Source organism: Nesoenas mayeri (genome assembly GCF_963082525.1).
Source record: "Nesoenas mayeri genome assembly, chromosome: 5".
NCBI classification, from domain to species: Eukaryota; Metazoa; Chordata; class Aves; order Columbiformes; family Columbidae; genus Nesoenas; species Nesoenas mayeri.
Window position 1 is genome coordinate 44,653,121 of NC_137548.1, and position 21,683 is coordinate 44,674,803.

Here is a 21,683-nt window from a genome sequence, read left to right on the forward strand (position 1 = left end):
TCGGCTCCCCCAGGCTCCGCCGTGCACCCCCCGGGGAGGAAGTCCCCGGTAGGAGCGGCGGGGCAAACCCGGCCGCTAGCCCGCCATGCTTTTCCGAAGAGCCTGTGGGCCGCTCCGCGTTCCCTGTGCCGGGGGCTTCTGATTAAAGCAAAAAATAGCCCCTGACTTCAGAGCGAGGTCTGGCAAGGTCACACGCAAACGGAAAGTATCGAGAGAATTAATAGCAAGTGGATTTTTCCCCGCAAGAAGGAATTTACAGATAAGCACTGAAAATTTCAGTCCTAGCATGGCATATTAAGTATAGGCAGCTCCTCTAGATCCCGTTCGGGAGTACTTGGAAGCGGGACGAAGTCTAAGTGGATTTTTCCCCCGCAAGAAGGAATTTACAGATAACCACTAAAAATTTCAGTCCTGGCATGACATATTAAACATAGGCAGCTTCTCTAGATCACGTTCGGGGGTACTTGGAAGCGAGACGAAGTGTGCGGCAGGGCTTCACTCAGCCCAGAGCGACCGCCTGACCCCAGGCCAGGGCCCGCAGGAAGCTGCCAGGCCGAGTCCCCCCGCCTGGGCCAGCCCGGGCCGAGCCGCCCGGCACGGCTGGGAGCGCTCCGCCGAGACGGGGCGCGGAGCGGGGCGCGGGGGGCGCCTCAGCTGCCCCTGCTCCGCCTTCCCATTGGCTCTCACGAAGTGGCGTCATCGGGGGGCCCCGCGAGTGCGATGCTAAAAGCAGTGATTTTTGGTTCCGTGTTTTTCTGGGGACTGTGGGGGGAGGACGGGATCGAGAGGTTCGGGCTGCCCCAGGGATCTCGGGCTCCGCTGCGTCCGCGAGCAGCAGCGGCCTCGGGGTCTGAGTGCAGAAGCGGGTGAATAAATGGCCTCCTCCGCCTGCAGCTCAAAGCGAGGGCGAGCGCGCCGCTTCCTGGGAAAGAAAACAAAAACTAAAATCAAAATTAATTAAAAAAAATAAAACAAAACACCTTGTCTATAAAGCCCGAGCGGAGCCCATGCGGGCCCGGAGCGGTCCGCTGAGCCGACCGGCGTCGGGAGACAGGAGCCGGCCCGGGCCCGTGCGAGGGGAGCAGGCCGTGGCAGATCCGTTCCCCTCCGGCCGCCACCGCCGGTGCCCCACACGGCACCCAGGGACCCTCACCTCGCCCGCTCCCTCTCGAGAGGGGAGGAGCATCTCGGAGCCGGCTTGTGCCGCAACCGGCGCCCGAGGGACCAAGCAGGTGCCAGGTTTTGGTGAAAACATACAGATATACAGACACACATAGCTCTGCCACCTATGAATCCACAAGGAGCAAACCGTCCCCAAAGCGGCAGGTCTGGCCGGGTTGCACAACGGGGCCGGGAGAAGCCGTGGGCAGGTATATATACGTTTATCCCCTAGGCAAGGCGCCAAGAGCAGGAGATTAGAGACCCCGCCTCGGCTCAGCTCATGCCCCAGCCCGGTGCCCGGAGGGAACCAGAGCTCAAGGCGACACGTACCAGCGGGACTGTCACTAGGCAAGCTCCCGTCCCACTGGGGAAAAAAAAAAAAAAAAAAAGAAAAAGAGAGAGAGAGAGAAAAAATGTGGGGAGATGATTAGCATGAATACCTTTTTGCCCTCTCTCCCCATAAGCAGTGATGTTATACATAGGTCACCTTCTTCAGATCTTGGTCCGGTACGAAAGGAGCCCGCAGCTCTGAAGTGACCACACAAACCAACCCAATGAGGAAACAAACTCGAGGCAGTTCCCAAGAAAAGAGCTCTGCCAAAGAGACGGTAGGGAACGGTGTGAAAGTCTCCCGTCTCTCTCCAGCCCACTCCCCAGCAAAATGAGCCCACACTGCGAACCGCGGCATTTATTCTCCCACCGCCCGGAGGGAGGAAGACCTGGGGTCCTGGGCCCGGCACCTCGGAGCCCCGCCGTAACTCGGTCCATCCACCCCGCCGCCGGGCCGCTTGCAGCCTCGGGCTCCAACTCCAGGCCGGCCCCGAGCGACCGAAGTCCCGGGAGGACTTGATGGCGGCACGGCAGGTTTCTCTCGGCGGTGGCCGGGAAAGCAGAGAAAGCGCATTTCTGCCTCCTCCCTCCGGCCCCTTGCGAGAGCGGGGCTCGTCCCCGCCGCCTCCCCACCGCCCGCTCCCCGCAGCCCCGCGCTGCCGCGCCCGGGGCGCAGGGACCAGTGGGCTGCTTGCGTTTTCCCTGGACATGGCACAAGTCTCAGTGTTCAAATCGCACGGGAATGTTTTTTTTTCTCTTGTAGAGATGGACATGTAGAATCCTCCCGCTATCGCTTGCCTGTCGCACCAGGTCCTCACCCGGGGGCGATGCCCGCTCCTCTCACAGTGGAAAGGAAGCGGCTTCTCGAAAACAAGCCAGGCAGGGCTGCTCTGGGCTGCTCCTTTCTCCCGCGGGCGCCGCCGGGAAGGGACACCTGAATCACCCGATGAAGACCCAGGGAATTCCCCCAGCAGTGACTTGCTCGGTGGGTGCTGTCGCCCCCAAACACGGGACCAGTTAGCTCTCACCTGGGCTCGCCAGCCCCACAGCCTGGTGTGGGAAGGGAGCCTCGGGAGGTACTTCTTCCAAAACCAGCAGTGACTGTACCTGAATATAAAGCACATAGACATACGGAATTTGCAACCGGTTGCCGCGGAGCGCAAACCTTTCGGCCGCTCTTTCGCCCTTCCCTTTCGGACTCATTTGGGGCAGAGACAGGGCAGTTTTGGGGTCACTCGGAGGAAAAACAGGGGGGGACATCGGGTTTCAAGTGGTGCGTGTCCCTTTTCTGCCCCTGCTGTGCCGCTCCTCACTCCCTCAGGCGCGGAAGCTCCCGTCACCCCGACAGCCGTCCCGGGGACGTGTGGCGGTAGCGGGAGACCAGAGCCGCATCGCCGGACCAGCCGGACGGACACGGCTCCCCGGGCAGCGCCACGACACGCAGCCCCAGCACCTTGTTTAAGGGGGAAAGCGTCTGCAGTCTCCCTGTTTGCTTTTATGTTCATAAGGCTCCGCTCCCAGCTAACGGGGGCTGGGGGAATCCCCCGTCAAACTGGCTGAGAGGACTCCACGCAAAAACCAACCCAGTCAAACGAAAACTGTCAAGAAAAGCGATTACTAGTTATTCCCCCTCTCTCCCGCCAGATCGCCAGGTATTTGCAAGCATCCTTTCCCCCACTAACGATTCCCGAATTAACCTCCCTCTTCCAGGGACACAAATTGGCCATTAGAGAGAGGGTTTTATTGCGGTCCTTTCCGCGGGGCTGCAGATCAGTTCTGATTGGGAACTAATGGACTTTTCGTTACAGTTTAATGTAAGGAGGGGCTGGCGGAGCGCTCCGACCGAGGCAGACCACGGGCAGCGCTGCTTCGGCTCGGCCAAGCCGGAGTGCAGCGTTTCTCTAAACAAAACAAAACCAAACAGATTAAAAAAAAAAAAATCTCCTGACCGATCCAAGAATGTCTTCCGTTAGTTTTTGTTGTGGTTGCTGTATTTAACCTTGCCGAACAGAAATCCCCAGGCCGAGCAGAGCGCCGCAGCAGAATCGAGGACTGCCTTCACATAATTTCGTTCAGGCTGCTTCTTCGTTCGCCAAAATAATTTATCGGGACGTAACTGGCTAGAGAACCCGTATTTAACACTCTCGCTCACCCAAATATTCTCCTTCATGAGCACAGCTGTTAATCCGCTGCGGCGAAGCCGGGGATGCGGGATCCCGGGTACTGGCAGCGCCCCGACTCCCCTGGTACCCCCGAAGTGGTTTTTGGAAATACTCTAATGTATTGAGTTGGCTTGCTTTTTATTCAATCGTGGAGAACGTAGAGAAAGGGGCCTGTGGTGGGGTGGGGGAGTTTGGGAGGGGAGAGAAAAACGACGAGGAAAGAATTAAGCAAGGTAATAAAGAGAATAAGGAAAGAAAATCCGCTGAAAGCTTTCTTGGACCAGAAAGTTGAGCGAGCCCAGGGCTGCTCTGAGGCAGATTCGCAAAATGGTTTACAAATCTAGTAAGTGAATCCATCTCTGCTGTTTTTAACGACGACCTCGCTAGAAATCCCCTCTGCATCTGGGGGTCGAGGGGTTGGGGGTTTGTTCTTGTCAGATCGAAGCTAATGAAAACGGCGGTGCTGGTTTTGAGCCTGGAGCAAGCAAGGTCCTGGGGGCGGCGGCAGCCACGGCCCCCCCGAACAGTCGACCAGGGTACCGCACGGTCCTGCCGCTCCCCAAGCCGCATCCCGCTCTCCCCGCGCACCCAGATACACATACACAGATGAAAGCCACGAGTCTCCCCCCTCTTTGCACGGAGGGAAGAAGCAGGGAAGAGAAGGGAGGACACATGGGCCGGGACGTGGGGGGAGCCCACTAGGAGCTCAGAGTGGCCGCCAGTGCCCCCGCTCCCCGTCTGCAGCCGGCTCCGCCGCGACCCGCGCTCCCGAAGGGGTTAAGGGCCTTATTTTCTTCCCCTTTCCTTTCCTTTCCTTTCCTTTCCTTTCCTCTTTTCTTTTCTTTTCTTCTCTTTTCTTTTCTTTTCTTTTTTCTTTTTTGACTGAAGGACTGTGGATGTAGTTTGCGTAATATCTTTATTACTGAAAACTTCAAGGTAAGCAAGCAATAGAAACCAGATGTGGGGATGGGAGGAAGGCAGGGTAAGAGTAAGGGGTAGCAGGAGTTAACCGGGGGAGGAGGGGAATCAGTTTGAACGGCTGGAGGGGGGTACGACGGAAGGTGAGTATTGATTTATTTTTAAGCCCTTTTGGGGTTTCAATTGACCCTTCAAACCAAAAAGGGCTCCTGCCAGCTTCTGTCCCTTTGCAAGTGCACCTCTGGCAGTCGCAGAAGCCGGGGACAATTTTGTGTGCTTGGCGACCCTGTTAAGATACCCCCCTGCTACCTTTCCGCTTTTGATCCAGTCGTTTTACACCTGGAGAGAGAACGTTTTTAGAGGTAAATAAGTAATGACGATCACAAACGTGCGGCGAGACGCCGCGGAGAGCTCACCTGGCGATGTGCGGGGCGGGCGCGGCACCGCCGTGCCCGGAGAGGCCAGTGGCTCACAGCAGCGCTGGGAAGCTGCCGGCCCTGAAGGGGTTAACGGGGGGGAAGGCTTAAAGGCATATAGCTGCGGGGGAAATCTGTATTGCCTTTAATATAGAGGAGGGGGCCGCGGAGGCGGCGGTCCCCGCAGCTGGGGGCAGTGAGGGGCGGAGAGGGCCGGGACCAACAGAGCGTGTCATGTCACGACCATTGAATCGTCCCTGGTGCTTCCGCCTGCGCGGATACCACATCCATCCCTTCGTGGCGTTCATGTCATCTGTTTGATTTTCTATTTTTTAATCATAAAAACTTTTGGACTTTTTTTTTCTTTTTAACGCAAAAGATATGACCTCCACCCCCCTCCGCTTCCACACATCCCCTGCACGTACACACACCCCCCTTCCTGGGCCCCCTCCCCTCCACTGTCATCATCTACATATTAATTGGGGGAGAGGTCTCTCTTTTTTTTTTTTTTTTTTTCCCTCCTATGTGTGGGGGGGGAAGTGCAGAGAAGAGCCTCTTTAGTGTCTAGATAGTTTGGAGGGAGAGACGGAGGGCAAGTGTCTGTGAGTGTGTGTGTGTGTGAGAGAGAGAGAGAGAGAGAGGGAGGGAAAGAAAAAGACCCCTTTTACTGTGCGAGATCTTAAGGGGGCTTGGAGATCTGGTCAGCTTTCAAGAACATCTGAATCCTCTTAGAGCTCCCCGGCCCAGCTGTGTGTGTGTATGAGAGGGAGAGAGAAAAAGAGGTTCCTGGTGCCCCTCCAAGAGCATTAAGGACACTCGGGCCTTTTAATTTTAGGAATGAATGCTGATACTTGTGTTTCTTATTGTGATCCGGCTGCCATGGATTCCTACTACAACGCAGCCTCCCAGGGCACAGAAGGCTCCTCGCCTTTTAGGGCATTTCAAGCAAGTGACAAGTTCAGCCCTACTTTCCTGGCCAGCAAAGGACAAGGCTTTGGTGACAGCAGCACTAAGTGCCGGAGCCGCTACAGCCAGCAGGAATGTCAGTCCCTGGATGGCAGTGTGCAGGCTCCCGGCTCCGCCGGGGCTCCGGCCGCCTTTAACAAATACCCTCCGCAGCAGCAGCAGCAGCCGCCGCACCTCTACATGCAGAGAGGTCCGTGCAAAACCCCCCCGGAGAGCAACCTCAAGCTGCAGGAGAGCAGCGGCCACAACGGAGCTCTGCAGGTCTCCTGTTACGGTGAGTCCTTGGCGTGCGGCGGGGGAAGCACCGGGGCCGAAACCGGAGGGAGACGCCCGGGGCTGGAAAGGGCCCCCCGGGGGCGGGAGGAGGGGACGGCTGCCCGACAGGACAAATCCTCCCGGGGTCAAGGAGACCTTGCTCGGCTTCGGCGCGCCGAGCAGCGCGTCGGCCGTGGCGGCGGAGCGCAGCTCGCCCGCGGGCAGCCCCATCCCGCTGCGGTGGGCACAGCCGCCCGCCCCGAGCAGCTGGGTCTGGAGCCCACAATGTTCGAGGGAAGCCGCTTTTCCCCCTTGTCCTACTTTGCCGTGATTTTAGTCGTTATTTCTGAGCGGACCCCATGCGCTCCCGGAATGCACTAGCTCTTTGGCAGTGCAGGGAAATCCGCCGTGAACTGGGACAGAAACAGAAAGAAAAGAGCAGACCGCAGGGCTGCGCAAAATACTCTCTGCGGGGACCGTCTTCCAAAGGGAGAATTTCTGGAAAATTTCACCGAAATCTTCTGTAACGGTCTCCCCCACTTTCCTGTCTCTCACTTTCTCCTCTAATTGCCACTCCCCTAATTGATTTCTGCCGGGCTGCAGATAACCCGCTCACATTCTCTCCGCCGATCATTAGCGTCAATTAAGATACTCCCTTGCGCTGGCGCTCGTCAGGACAGCCTTGAATAGGGTCGTTTCTCATGTCTCGTCAGAGCGTGGGTTTAAAAGGTTTCTTCGGGAGGCTTGCGCTGTATCGAGGTGATCAGGAAACAAACTAACTAAAAAAGACAGAAAAACAAACAAACAAACAACAACACATCAACAAGAAGCCCTTTTTTTGTTTCCCATGGAGAAGTGGGAATTAAATCTCTTCCTTTCCTTCCCAGTGTTCTCTACGAGGGCACAAAAATGTTGCCCCGATCTGGATTCAGCGCCTCGCCGCTGAAGGGCGGTGGCCGTGTCCCCATCTTCGGTGCACCGATCCACCATGACCCCGCCGGGCAGGGACAAGGACAAGGTGGGGTCGGGGTCTCCGAGGTGTCCCTAAGACGGGAGATGACTGAGGGGAGCCAGGTCGGCCGGTGATCCCAGTTCCCGCAACCCAGGCTCCCGCCGTAGTTTTTGGGTACTCTTTGCCCTCTTCGCTTTCTCTTTCTCCCCACACACTTTCCTTTTCCCCGTTTCTAGACTTAAAAGGAGGCAGAGGCGCTTTCTCCCTGCCCGTCTCCCAAACCTCGGCGTGCCAGGCCGCGCTCAGGCGCCGTCCATCACCTGCTGCGTACAGCCAAGGGGACCTCGCACCCCTTCCCGGATCCAGGTCCGTGGGCTATGCTCCCCCCAGCACCCGTGAAGTCCTCGCCCGGCAGCCGTGCCCGGGAGCGCAGGCAGAGCCCGTCCACCTTGCGCCCGTCCACGCTGCTCCCTGTCTGCCGGGCCGGGCAGGGATCGGGCCCGTACCTGCACCTTGGGCCGCGCTCTGCTGCTGCCGCGGCCGCACGGCTCCTACCCGCACCCGGGAAGCGCGGCCGCTCTCCCGCCTCTGGCCCCGCGGGGCTGAGGAGCTTTCGCATTTGTTCTGGCCGCGGCCTACGCTGGGGTTTTCTCCTCTTGCACGCTCTCTTTCTTCCCTAGTCCCGTGGGTGGACAACCCCATGCCGGCACCAAGGCTCCATCCACATCTGCGGAGGCCTTCGGGGTCAAACCGGGGCCTACGGGGAAAAAGGGCACGATGAGGCCGGGGAGCTCCGCGACAACGCGTGGCCCCGAACGGGAGGGATCCCCTCCCATCGGCCGTGGGACGAAGTGGCAGCACGGGGCAGCCTCTGGTGCCCACCGCCCTGCCCTGCCACCTCCTCCGTGCTAACCGGATCTCTTGTTTTTGTAAGTGGCAGAGGCCAGGGCACCGGCTTAGCCTGAGATGACACATTACAACCTCCGGTAGAGCCGCACAAATTTGTCACCCTGCTTAAAGCCGCTGGGGTCCCCCCAGATTTACTTTTAAGCAGAGCTCTGGGCTTGACTTCAGTGGAAACCCCGCGGCGGGTGGCCCGACCCGGCCCAGACCCGCGCTTGTTCCGAGACCCGTGTGATGTGGTTTGGGACGATGGGTTGTAATAAGAGACACATGGGTCCGCGAGGATAATTAACAGTAATAGTAATAATAATAATAATGGTTAATGATTGAAGAGACTCCTTGATGATAGCTAGATCAGGGTTTCGCAGAGCGACTGCAGCACCCGTAGGCGCCTTTCTGCCTTCTCCCAGCCGGCTAAAACCTTGGGCAGAGGCCTTATGCCCCAGGAAAGCCTGCGCCCGCCAAAAGGTACCGGAATCGGGAAATCACCGTGCCTGGGTAAATACCCTCGGCGTGGGTGAGAGTGAGGGAAGAGACAGCCGTCCTCCTTCTCTGCGGGCACAAGCGCGGCAGCTAACGCGCAGGCTTTTGCCCGAGGAGCCAGGGTGCAGGCAGCTGCCCCGCTGCTTTGCGCCGCCCGCCGAGCCCCCGCGGCCGCTTCGGTGCTGGTGCTGCCGTGCACGTTGTGCGGACGGGGAAGGAGCGCGGCGGCGGCGGGCACTTGTGGCTCCCCAGGCTCCTGATTGCCGGGGCTGAGGGGTATGCTGGGGCTCAATTTAAAAAACAACACAACCCCCTCACACCATCCTCCCCCCCCCCAAAAAAAAAAAAAAAGAAAGAAAAAAAAAAGAGAGACGGAAAAGAAAACCCGAGGCGGACAAAACGGGCAGTGCCCAGGCGGCCGGCTTCCCATCGCGCCCGAAGGTGAGCCCGGAGATGCTGTGGGCCCATCCCCCGGGCCTGTCTCCGCACTGCCCAGGAGACCCCCTCGTCGCACCCGGCTCTCGCCTCCACTTTTCTCCTCCTCGCTCGTAGAGCACCCGGAGGAGCACAGCACGGAGTGGCCGGGCAGCGTGGGGGGCCGGGCCGGGAGGAGGCACGGCGTGCACAGCAGGCACCCCGCGAGGCGGCGGGAGCCGATGTCTCCTCCTATTTGTTTAATTTTATTATAATTCTTTAATAAACAAGTCGTTGCGAGTTATAAAAAGCCCGTGCCTGCCATCTATTGCTCTCGGCTTCTATTTCTAGATCTAAGCCCTTCCATTGCATTGTACGGATAAATATAGGCCAGAGAGAGCTGCGGCTGTAAATACACGGAGGACATGGGCGCAGTCGCTGAAGAGCTTCCAGAGCGGCTGCTGGCAGGGCCGATGGCACTGTGCGGCCCTGGCTCCCGGCCGGGCTCACCGCGGTCCTCCCGGAGCGGCGGCTGCCTGCATGGCCCTGGGACAGTGTCCGGCGGGGCTCCCCTCTGCCCCGCCGCTCACATCCCTGCCTGCGCTCCCGACGGGCCGGCGGCCTCGCACGGCTTCCCTCACTTTCCCTGCCCTCAAAAGGGGGGTACGAATTATCCCGCAGACCGGCACCGGCAATTATAGACGAAATCTTAAATAAAAGCCCTCAGAACAGGTTATATATCTTGGCTTAGGAGGGGAAAAAGCTTTCGAGTGATTTATGTGCTGTAGTAATCTGACTTGCTATTTCTACTGCGTGAAGCTGAAGTAAGTTATATGTCTTGAAACATATGTGTACATATATCTACATACACGCACAAATATATATGTATATTGCTGTCTAGAAATACGGACTGGAAAAAAGCATCGTTTAGAGAGTGAAGGCGAATGTGATGGGGATGTTTGCCCAAAGGAGACGGGAGAAAGGAAAAGGGCTTTCTCTAACAGAGGAAATTCTTGAAGTGCCGAGTTATGCAAATAACGGTCATTTCTTTTATTTAGTGAGCAAATAAAAAGTGCCGCCTAAAGTGTGTTATTAATAGAAGTGCAGAAAGCAACTGCCGTAGGAATCAGAGACTCGCTGCGTGGTTTTTTAAATTGACACTTTTAATGCACTTCTCCTCCTCCTCCTCCCTCTAATGAAATGTAAACTGCAGGCACGGCAGGAACGAGCTCGCTGGCGGTCCCCCCTCCGCCTCCCGTGAGAGACCGCTCGCTGTCAAGCGCTCGGGGCTCCCCGCCGCTCCGCGCCGAGCCCCCGCCGATGTGGAGCTCGCCGTGCGCCGGGGAGGACCGGCGACATCCCCCCAATTCCCCCTGGCTCCAGACGCAGCGGGAGGGGGCACCTGAGGCCATGTGTTCTCCCCGATACTCTTGCAGGGTTCTTCCACATCGGGCGATGCCGTGCCTCCCCACCGGGGTCTAGGAATGTCATGCCCCCCGCCCCAACCTCCGTCCGCCCCTTTGCGAATCTCCGCGGGAGACGCTCCGCCACCGGCCCGGGGAGGAGACCGCTGCCCCTCGCTCGGCCGCCGGGTGCAGAGTGCTTTGGGGGGGGATCCCGGGCTGCGGCGGACGCTCAGGCCCTGCCCTACACTTTCTTCCCCCCTCAGCTTTGATCCGGGCTCTCGGCTTCTGCCCGGGCTCCTTCCCCGCGGATGAAAGCGCCGGTGGGGAGGCAGGCGGGGTGTGCGTGGGCTCCCCCCGCACCCCGGTGGGGCGAGGTGCGGGGGGGCAGGGAATGGGGAGATGCTGCTGCGCTGATCCCCGCGGGGGGCAACAAGGAACGTATAAAGGGGAGAAGGATGCGGGAGGGAGGCGCGAGGGAGAAAGGGGGGACGGGTCCCGATCCCGGTCCCTGCCGGCCATCAGGGCGAAGAGGCAGCGAGCGGAGACAGTGCGGGCGGGGAGGCGAGCTGGAGGGGAGCGGGCGGCGGGGCCGGCCCCTTCCCGGGTGCTGCAGGGCCGGCTGCCCTGCGAGGCTCGGCCGGCGGCTCCCGGCGTGCTGCTGACGCCGCCCTGGCAATCGCCCTCTCTTTTTCACAATAGGGCCACCAGATCTGCCATTCAAGGGCTCCGGCACCCTCCCAGGGAGGGGAGGGAGCTCTCACCAGGAGTTTGGTTAAGCCTCTGTTTGAACAGACTCTCGGAGGTGCGGGATCTCCTCCGCGGAAACCTGCGGGATTTCCTCAGGGAGCAGGACGTGAAGGTAGGGCTCACACTCCTTACCCCGGCTGCTCAGGAAGATTTATTCGCGGCTTTTTCCAAAGATGTTTTGCGCTTCTCTTGACTTGGACGGTAGATCTGGCTGGAGACTTTTACAGGATTCCTGACCCGAGCTGTTTATAACGCTCATGTGTCAAAGGACTGGGAGCCTCCCTCCTCTCTCTTCCTGCCTCTCCCTTCTTGCAGGAAAATTTATTTTCTCACTAGAGCTGTCTATTTTCGATTTGTCCGCTGCTGACTGAGATTAACTCCGCTTTAGCCCTACACTTCTGCAGCGCAAGCCTGTAACCCCGACAGGACGTTACTAGGGTGCGGAAAGAGAGAGTCTTAAAACTTTTACTAGTCCTAATTGTTTTGAAAGCAACGCAGTGCGAAGCAGACGAGAAAAATACTGATGGGGTGAGAGATTTGGAGATGCTTATTGAGTGCATCTTTTCCTAAGGGTTTGGTGTAGGAGTCCTATTAACAATATATGCTGATGCCAGATAGCGCAAATGAGCTGTGTGTGTGTTATCTGGAGCTGCAGGCTGTTTATTTTGTGCTGCCTTTTGAGTGTACATTCAGTGTGGTTGCATGACTAACTGGCTGGAGTGATTCACTGGCTGCTTTATGGGTGACTGCTCAAAACAAGTTGTGAATCAAAAGAGATTTCTTTGGCTGTGGTTTCTAACCTCCCAAGTTAAATGCTCTCAGGGTTTAAGGGGGGCTAATGTGCAGACTTCAATCCCTCAGATCTTGAAGATATATTTCTTTTCCAAGCCCTGCGTTCAAAGCCATGATGAGTTTCCCTTGTAAGAGGGAGGTGGTGTCTGGGAGGCTCGGAGCCAGGGTCTGCTGCTAAAGGACATCTCCAGCCACAACACTATCCATTCGATCGCGCTAGTTCCCAGCTCTTTAGCCACTGCCGCTCCTTGGTGTCCTTAAGCCACTTTATTATCCTGTTCCGGGCGTCTGGGTAGCTGCAGTAATGCTCAGGTTGAAAGTGTGATGCATCCTGTAGTAGTAGGAGACTTTTCTTCCCATTTTGCAGTCGGAAAAACTGAGACTCAAAACCTGCTAGTGGTTTGTGAAAGGTGGAGCTGTCGCCACTCAGTGGCATCAGTGTGACCTTCGCAGGGCCGTGGCTCCTGCAGAAGGAGGGTCTCGCGGGGCTGGAGAAAGCAGCCCACGGCCAGAGCTGGGTAGCTCACAGCTATTGTCTTTGATTTTGGAGGGGACTGAACATAGGTTTCCTGACGGCCAGGTCCTTATTGGGTGCAAGAAGCTGTAGCAACTGGTGTGTTATCATATGCTCAGGACCCTCAGTGCATTAAATAGGCTTAACCTGCCGATCCACATTAATGGTCTGATCTTTAAAAAGCAACTCATCAGCGTGGGCAACCTATATTGTCCAAAACAAGATATGGGTTGGTCATTGCTTTTCAGAAAATGCTGAGAAATCTCTGTCTCAAAATTCATGTGTATCTGAGGTATTCCTCCCAGACATTTGGAGGAAAAAAAAAAAATCCCATCTCAATTGTTAATCAGCTTGTAAAGCAAATATCTTAATATCTTCATGTAGATATATTTTCAAGAGAAAAAGATAAATAATTCTGGATTAGAAGCCTGAACAATAATGTAGCTAATATAGGACTCTTGTGACTTGAGAATAATTTACTAAAGAGATGGATGAGAACATTTCATATTAATAAAGCATTACAGTAATTTACTATAGTTACATGTCTCTCAGCTGCCTCAACTTGTAAATGAAAGTTCATAAGTAAAGGAGGAAAGCTACCTACATATATTACACAAATGACATGCACTTTATTTTCTGCCTAAAAGTTCAGATGAATCAATGCTATTATATACATTGGTGATTCTGTCTGGCTGTGTTTTCATTCATACTTGCACATCATCTTCATATTTTGACTATTACATAAGTAGACATGATGTGAAAGAGCAATTGTGATCACAGTGATATTTCTAGGGCCATTTCTTTATCAAAGAGAGACAGGTCAGCGAGGAATCGTGGAGAGGGATGGGGGGAGAAAGGAACAGAGATGTATAAGATGAGTCGCGGGGGGGGAAGGAGATATCTTAGAAAGGTGATGAGCAGTGGCAGACCCAGCACTATTATGGAGGATGGTCTGCAACTGATTTTATGGCCTACATCAAATTCTTTATCTCCCCGTTGAGAATAGCTGTGATTCAACATTTAGTAGCTGCTGTCTTCAGGTCTCAGCAGGATTTAGCCATGACAAGCTGTTATGTCATGAGCTATGGTCTCTCCTTATCTGCACTGGTCAAAGACCATTGCACCGTCTAACTCAGCAGCCTGTTTACATCTGATTTTTTCTTTTTTTTTTTTTTGATAAAGATGCAGTTTAAGGGTTTATCCTGTTGCAGTTAATCTGCTTGCTGGAAACAGATGGTTGAATCAGTATTGTTTCTAAATATATTCTTTATTAGCAACAACTGTGTTCATTAGTTGTAAGGCACATGAGTTTTTAGCTGGTGATGGAGCCTGAAGGTAAACTGGTTTAGTCATTGGTAGACATGTTATGTATTAAGGCTGGGTGAAAATGCTGTGAAGCTGATGAAGGCAGCAACCGCCTTTATTCAGTAACAGTCTGAAAATGCTATGAAACTAAAGGAGGGGAGTTAACAGAAAGTCAAGGCCCATCAGAGAACTGCCTTCAATGGGAAATGAGGAACCCAAGGAAGAGACAGAACAAAAATTTCAGGTGGGCTTCTGTCTGAAGGAAATAAAATAATCTTGTCTTGAAATAACTCCTATCTGATTGCTGTTTTGTTTAGGGAGATAGGACTTCGTGAGCAAATGCTGCTGCATACAAGAAATACCTCAGGTCTCATCAGTTCCTCCCTGTAGTGGAAGCTGCTTCCTCAGGACTTGGGATTTTGGCTGACTGCTTCAGTCAGGAGCAGTGATGCTGGTGTCCCTGGGTAGGATGCACTTTCCAAAGGGGGAAACGGGAAACCGTGTATATTCTTTTGATGCAAGAGGGATCAGATAACAAAGGTGCTTGAAGACATCTAATCTTTTCAGGAGCAGTGGAAAGTGAAAGGAATTCACACTAGTATGAAATCAAACCAAAACAAACCAAAGTTGTAAACTGTGCACAGGGAGTGAGGGCAATATCGGGAATTTTCCAGTAAAGGGTGAAAAACAATCAGAGAATGACTCCATGCTGGGACAGTGTCCAGAGAGATCTAAAAGGTCAGCTGCAAGACCCTGACTCTGCGAGGTGCTGGGGAGCACACATGCCACAAGCCAGAAGACATTTCACAAAACAGGTGAAATGAGAAAATTTTATTAAGCCTGAAACTTAACAGTAGCCTGAGCCACAGCAAGGTTTCTGAAAGAACAGAAAACCATTTAAAAAAGGGAGCCAAAGGCTCACCAGGGTACCAGCCTGCTGGGCATGGAGTTGGTATCAGGCTGTTGGGTCTGCCAGGCAGGGCTTGGGTCACCCGTGGGACTGGCCATTTCCAGTGTGTGTGCTCTGCAAGCACAGAGAACCCCACAGCATCAGATTTTCCAGTTCCAGTGATGCCATGTGAGAAAGGACTCCATGAGAGGCTAACGCATAGCCATTCCTATCACACAGCCAGCTGGAAAGATGAGCTGGATGGAGCCTGACTCTGCAGTGCTTGTTCACAGAAAAGAGCCTGAGGCCAAATGCTGAGGCAAGGGTACACTCTGTAGCCTGGACCACAGTGCTGGTCTCTGGTTCAGGAGGCTGTGAGACCCTCTGGAGCACTGTATGGTTCTTCTCCAGCTTTTTCCAGGATGGAGCATGCCTAGACCTCATCCTGGAGTGGAGTCAGGAGCACAGCTGTGGCAAAGACCCATACCTGAGAGCTGAGAAGTACTGTATTATAGACATAACCTGGCTTATCAAGATTTGGTCTGAACCTTTGTAAGCAGATTGGAGCCAGATATCCATCTGAGCTAGATAGGACACAGCCAAATGCTAGAAGGCAAGAGGAAGAAGAGACTCACCTAAATTGGCAGAGAACCTGCAGACATTTTGTGTTCCGCATGCCTCCAGACAGCAGTGAGGATTTCCAAGATAAATAGCTGATAGACCAATTGCTAGACATTTAGGCAGACTGTGCAGGAGGCCAGAAATGCTCCATGAAGGTGTGGGATTTATGGTAGAGCTTAAATATTGCATTTCAGCCCTTGAACTGAAGTTGGAAAGACGCTACTGGAAGAGAGGGAAGCTGGTTGCTTTATAGAGGTATAAGGTCCTGTGCTAGAGAGAAAATATTTCCATCCAGTTCATACGACTTCAAACTATTTGAAAAAGGGACTTAGGCAGCATAGAAAGCAATGAGGGATTTGCTACAACACCAAACACAAGTACAGCAGCTCAGTTAAATGCAGCTCTGATGGGGAGGGGAAACATCCACAGAGAGGCTTTTAATGACTATACGGCTAGTCAGGACAGAGAGTCATAAAAACGTACTGAAAGGCCCAGTCTTGACTCAGGGGGACCTGAAGCTGCATATCCTAAGCTGAGTGATGCTGGTTTTAAGTTAGAATTGTGGTTGTAGCAAGGCTTTGTGGTACTCAGGGCTGGATATTATAATAAGTTGGTGTTCAGAGAACCTTGCTCTTCCCTTGTAGCCTTTAATTAGTTTGCCTTTGGGAAGGGTACTTTTGTGGCTGTAGTAGAAATCCCTTTTTCCTTGGCCTTGGTGGCAAAAATTGGAGTTCTTGGTTGAACAACCTATTTACCTACATTTGGCAGTGGTCCACTTCAGAGGAAGGGCTATGGGGGAGGCCAAGCAGCAAAAGAGTGGTTATCACTTGTGTAATTTATAGGCATTGCAGATGCTCATTCAGGTACTGTAGCTGCTAACTGAAACTAGACAGAGAGGGAGATGATGGAACAATCCAATATAGAGACACCCTACTGGTACGAGGGAAGACAGGGACTGGGGGAAGCATCCTTCCTGGGGAGAAATGCCTGTGGGAGACTGGACCACTGGAATCCAAGAAAATGCTCAGCATAGCCAAGGTGGGAGATGAAGTAACTCTCAGCATGTACCTTGCTGTGTTTGGGACCTGGTCAGTAAGCACCAGGGCTTTCAACCTGTTGTGTTTTCCTTTAAAGACACAGCTCATATGAAATAAAAAGGTTTGGGCAATCTGTCCGTGGCGCCTGCCTCCACGGGCAGGCCCCTGAGCTGTCTCTTTGAGCTTGTAGCCAGTTCTTAGATCTCATCTTTTGTTCTGGTTAGAAAAAAAATGGCCAGCAAGAGCTTTGCTGTGCAATATGTTAATCAAATGATGCTTGCACCTTACCATTAATGAATAATATCTGTCATGTGCCTTACATGTTCATTTTGGTTTCCACAGTGGAGGTGAAAATGGCTTTGGTGTTAGCAGAAGTCCATAGCGGAGTGGAGCTTGAGTCTCCCATCACCTGTGTAAGGCAGCCCTAACCTGAGAGACCAACAAAGCAGGAATTGCATGGCCAGACACCCAGTCCCTGCACTGTAGCTGGGAATATCTAGTGTATGGTAAACCCTTTAACAAGAACAGGAAACCCTTTAACTCTTTACAAACAGGCTGTCAAAAGCTCAAGGCTGCTGATCTGAAATTGAACCCAGAGCAAGGTGAACTGTTGAAAAGAGTTGTTGAAAAAGTTTCTGTTGAACATAGCTGGGGGTGTCTGTGGGGTGGGGACAGCACTGGCATGAGACCATAGTCACCAAAGACTAGTTTTGCCAATGCCTTGTTCAAATGCCTTTTTTTTTTTTTTTGGGGGGGGGAAGACACCTCCCTCAGCAGAACATCAAGAAAAGACTGAGACCGCATCCTTTTTTTTCCTCCTTTCTTTCATAGTCTGCAGGAATGAAAACACTCCTGCTCCATTCAGTAGATGCAGGTTTGCAAAAGCAGACTTCAGGGAGCTAAAAGTGTCCCTCAAAAAGCCCCCTGGTATCAGAACAAGGTGTGATTGAAAAAAAACAACAACTTTAGCAATGCTGTCTTCTTTGGAGTATAGACAGTTTACAGAGTAGCAAGGCAAAAGGTCTCTGGTCATAGTGGGAAAGTTTGGGATTTGAAGAAGAAATGTTGTATAGGAGATGGAGAAATAAAACATCGGGTGATGAGCATTCATGAGAGCTCATCCTACTCAAAACACTCAAAAAGGATGTTCTGAGGTTTCATTACGAAGTCAAAACCATTGGATATCTAGAGGTTGCAAAATCCTTAGTCAAGCCAAGACAGAATTGGTTTTGAGGAAAATGCAGACAGATGATGGAAAATTACTACAGGGAATGCAATGCATTTCCTGCATGAGATGTAGTTCAAAAGTAGGTCCCCAAAGATGGGGAGAAACCCTAGTGAGCAGTGTCTCCTGGGGACCTTACTGCGATTCATTGCTCTTGATGTTGTTGGGCCTTTGCCTGAGATAGAATCTGCCAGACAATATTTGTTGGTAGCTATGGATTTCTTTAGAAAATGACCTGAAGTTTACCCAAAAAGGAACCAAGAGGCTGTAATTGCAACCAAGCTTCTAAGGGATAAATTTTTCACCATATTTGGGGACCTAGACACAAAGAGCATACAAAAAGGCAGAGAGGCTTTGATGCCAAAGTATTTTGGTAGGTTTGTCAAATGCTAGTAAATGCAATAGGAGGTACCTGGCATCCTACAGGCAGTTGAGCGGGGAAGCTTGGCTGGTGGTGGAAGGAGGCATTGAGCCAGCTGCATGGCACCTGGCCTAGATGCCCCCATTTTCACTGCCTGGTCTCCCAGTGCTGCGCCTCAATGCCTTGGTACCTGCTTGCCCCATGTCAGCATCTAAGAGACCTTAGTGTGTCTTGCACAGCACCAGAAACTTGAATGGACAACTGAATCACCAGTCAGACAATTTACAAGAGAGCAACAAAAGAACCAGGACTAATCCAGCCCTTCATCTGTTCTGTTGATTTTAATGACTTTCAGAGAAGTAGAAAGGGAAAGTGCAGCATGACCCCAGGTCTCTTCTTTAGATGTTATCCAGGAAACATAGCACACTCATAAGAAGTTCCTAAATTTGAGCCATTTGGTGGCACCAGCCATGCCTATCTGGACTCTGCAAAAATCTTAAAGTGAAATGGCTCAAATTTTTTAGAGACAAACAAATGTGAGTATTGCTTCAGGTAACATATATGTTCTCTGATGAAGTCTCACGTATGGAAACCTGGCTGATTCCACATCTCGTGGAGATCGACAGATTAGGAGCCCCAAGCAGATAAACCATGGTGTGCAGCAGTGACCACATACACATGTTAACATGTAAGAGGCCAGTGGGTCCTCTCCCTATAGGAGTTATGAGGGGAACTGAGTGGGCCGCAAAAGCCAAGAATGCAAATGTGGATGTTGAGTCTGACAGAAGCTATTCCCCTAGCAGGGAAAAACAGGGAAGGGCATGGTTTAGCCCACAGGTTTCATTAAAACAAAAGCTATGGTGGGAAGTCCTTCTCAGGGCAGCAGCAGCAGCTGAAAAACCTGCAGTGGCATCCCAGTGGAAGTAGTCAGTCTGAGCTGGCTCTATGAAAATCCAATATAAATACGTAAATAGTTAAATTTGTTGCTCTCACACTCCTCCACACTCTGAGATGAAGTGGGTCCATGGGTCTGGGCTGTGTTGGCAGGTGGCCAAGCAGGGGGTAGTTTTGCAGGGGTGGTTGGCTGTGGCGAATGGAGTAGTTCCCTTTCACTCAGCCCTGTGCCAGAAGTACTGATGCGGTGGTGTGAGCATGGGCAAGCCACTGGAATCACCAGATGAAGGCACCAAAACACTGAGGATGGCTGGAAGCACACTCAGAGCAGGCTTGGTACACCTGGAGTGGGGGGACAGGGTAAGCAGGGGACCCTGTGGTGCAGCAGCAAGAGCAGCATAGCACCATGGGTTAGTCCAGCAGGGCTGTCCCTGCCCACTCCTCGCCCTGTCCTGCACGAAGAGACACCAAGACAGACCACCCCTTCCTCAGACAGGCAGCTCTGTTCTACAGCCCCCCCACTGGCAGAGTTTTCTCCTGGGGACAAGGCCCATTAAATAAAGAGACAACACGTTGGTTTCCTAACCACTCCCAGCTGGTTGTGATCTGTAGAGCCTCCTACTGTGGCATCTGAACATCACAGCCCATCTACTGACAGAAGATGGAGCACTTAGGTTTTCTCTTCCATTTATATCAAATAATGTTCTTCATAAAATTACACACACACATCCCTCATCTCTCTTAGCTGGGAGTTATTTTACAAAGGAGTTACCTACGGGGGAGGATTATTTAGTCCAGTAGGTACTGCAGTTTGAAGCAAATTGGACTGTATAGCAGTCATGCTATGCCTGTTTATAAGCCTCAGCTTCATCAGCTGTAGGAGGTGTCAATGGGGAAGGACAGTGTGATTTAAGCTGATTTGGGAAGCTGCATCTTTGGTCTGGAAAACAGGAAATATGAGCTGCAAATACTCAGAGAGTCCCTGATTTCAGGCAAGCCTCTCAGTACCAACAGGCACAGCACAGTGGCTCTTTGACCCCTTCTTCAGGATGGAGATTTTCCACAGTTTCCTCTAGTGCTAAAACCCTAGCTCTAAAACCACGGTTTTTTGGAAGCTACAGCCTTGTAACTATGTTCACTGAGGGAGTTTTGTAGTTTGGAACCCCATTATTTATGTCTGACTGTATATCTTCTCCTGAGAGCCTTATGAACAAAATGAATTGCAGCAGAAATCACACATTCCTGTACAGGCATGTTTGACTCTCGTGAAGACTGCAAAATCATGACTCAAATGTAAATCTGAGAACACGGCATAGGGGAAGCCCAGTCCGAGATGAGAAGGAAGGAGAAAGCAACTCACTACAGCTCCCAGCAGCTCTCCTTGCAAATGCTCTGAGCCCAGGAGCTGGGAGGCTTTGGGAAGCAGAGGCCAGCTCCTGGGAGGCCTAGTGGCCCCACTAGTGCCAGAGGTTCTCAGACATTGGAAACCGAAGCGTGAATCTGTTCTCCCTAATTTTCATTCTTTCAAGACCCTTGCAGATAGGCTTATTTCTAGAGAGTGGAGGAAGACAGCATTGGATGAAGAGGTATCTTGCTTACTCTCAGCTAGGAAACTCTGAAACAGTACATATCTTTCAGACCTGTGCTTCCAACATGAATTGGTTACAGCCCATGTTTTATGGTTCTGTATTTTATTCTCCTCTCTCGGACATCTTGCCTGAAGGCACTTTTTCCTCAGACTGTTAAGGCCTTCCATTGCTTCCTGCCTTTGACAGAAAGTGTAATTTTTAAACAACAAAGCTCTGGTTGTGGCACTGGTGTGGGGATGGCACCTTCTTCGGGCAGAGTCATTCTGAGGTGGGCCCTGTGTCAGCACATGGATGCCCATGTGTAGATCAGAAACCTTCCCAAACAAGGGCTGCCCTAATGAGTATTGTGCGAGACAGGGGGCAGGAGGAACGAATGTCCCTTGTGTTTTGTTTGCATATCGTCTGTGAGCAAGGTATGATTTTTTTGAGGTTTGTCTGGATTCCAGGACTGCTGTTGGGATGATGTTTGTGAGTAATCTTTGGTCAGCAGACTGTGTGTGTATGTCAATCAGTGCAAGAAATAGGCAGCAGAAACGTGATCTGTGCTGGTGAGTGGAAGGTGCATGGCAGACACATAAGAGTTTTTTCTGTTACCTGGTTGGACCAAGCATCACTGGCAGAAGTAGGTTTCTGGGGCAAATAATCCTTTTCACAAGTTCCTAAAGATGATTTCTGTAAGTATTTGCTAATGCTTACTTGACATTTGCAGTCCCTCATGTCAATATGATCCCATCCTGGAATGTTAAGTGGAAACAAACACAGAAGTGGGCATGAGCTCAGCTGATGTAGATACAGTTTTTAATTTAGGCTGATTTTCATGGTCATCATCTTTCATGTAATCATCCAGTTCTGCTGAGAATTAGTGGTGCTCCAGGAGCTTCACTCTTTTTGAGATTCATTATTTTTTTGTTCTCTGTTAGGAAGTGTGTTAACAGAGTCACTGTTGTTTGTGTCTACTGTCTGACACTCTCTACCAAAATTCTGCCTCCAGTTGCTTCTAACTAAATCAAAACTTAACAATTTGGCCTAAATGCTCCCACAGCAGTTGTTTGCCTCTGGCTGTTTATAATACTATTTTTTTTTAAAGTTCATCTGAATCAACTAAGCTGTTTCCAAGAACGTAGCTAAAACTAGCCATTTTGTTTTCTCCTTGTCAGGAAAACCCGACAACATCTTTTTTTTCAAAAGTTCTGGTGCAGTGTGCAGTGCAGCAAGAACCTCAGACTTGCAGTGGAGCTGGGCTTTGGGTAGGAAATGTGTTTCGTGTCTTTGTTCTGAAATGGTGTCCAAGAACAAGGCTTAGGGAGCTGTGGTTCTCACTCACTCAGTAGTGACAGCTTTGA

At 52.2% G+C, this 21,683-nt stretch overlaps 1 protein-coding gene across 1 annotated transcript in view; it reads left to right on the top strand.

The window, feature by feature from the left end:
- Positions 1-5,824: 5,824 nt before the first annotated feature.
- Positions 5,825-21,683, top strand: part of ALX4 (ALX homeobox 4) — a gene marked incomplete at both ends in the record, with an annotated part of 40,435 nt that continues 24,576 nt past the window's right edge. The window contains one exon of the mRNA XM_080345203.1: positions 5,825-6,227. Coding sequence (XP_080201329.1) covers positions 5,825-6,227 — 403 coding nt within the window. The remainder of the gene's footprint in view (positions 6,228-21,683) is intronic.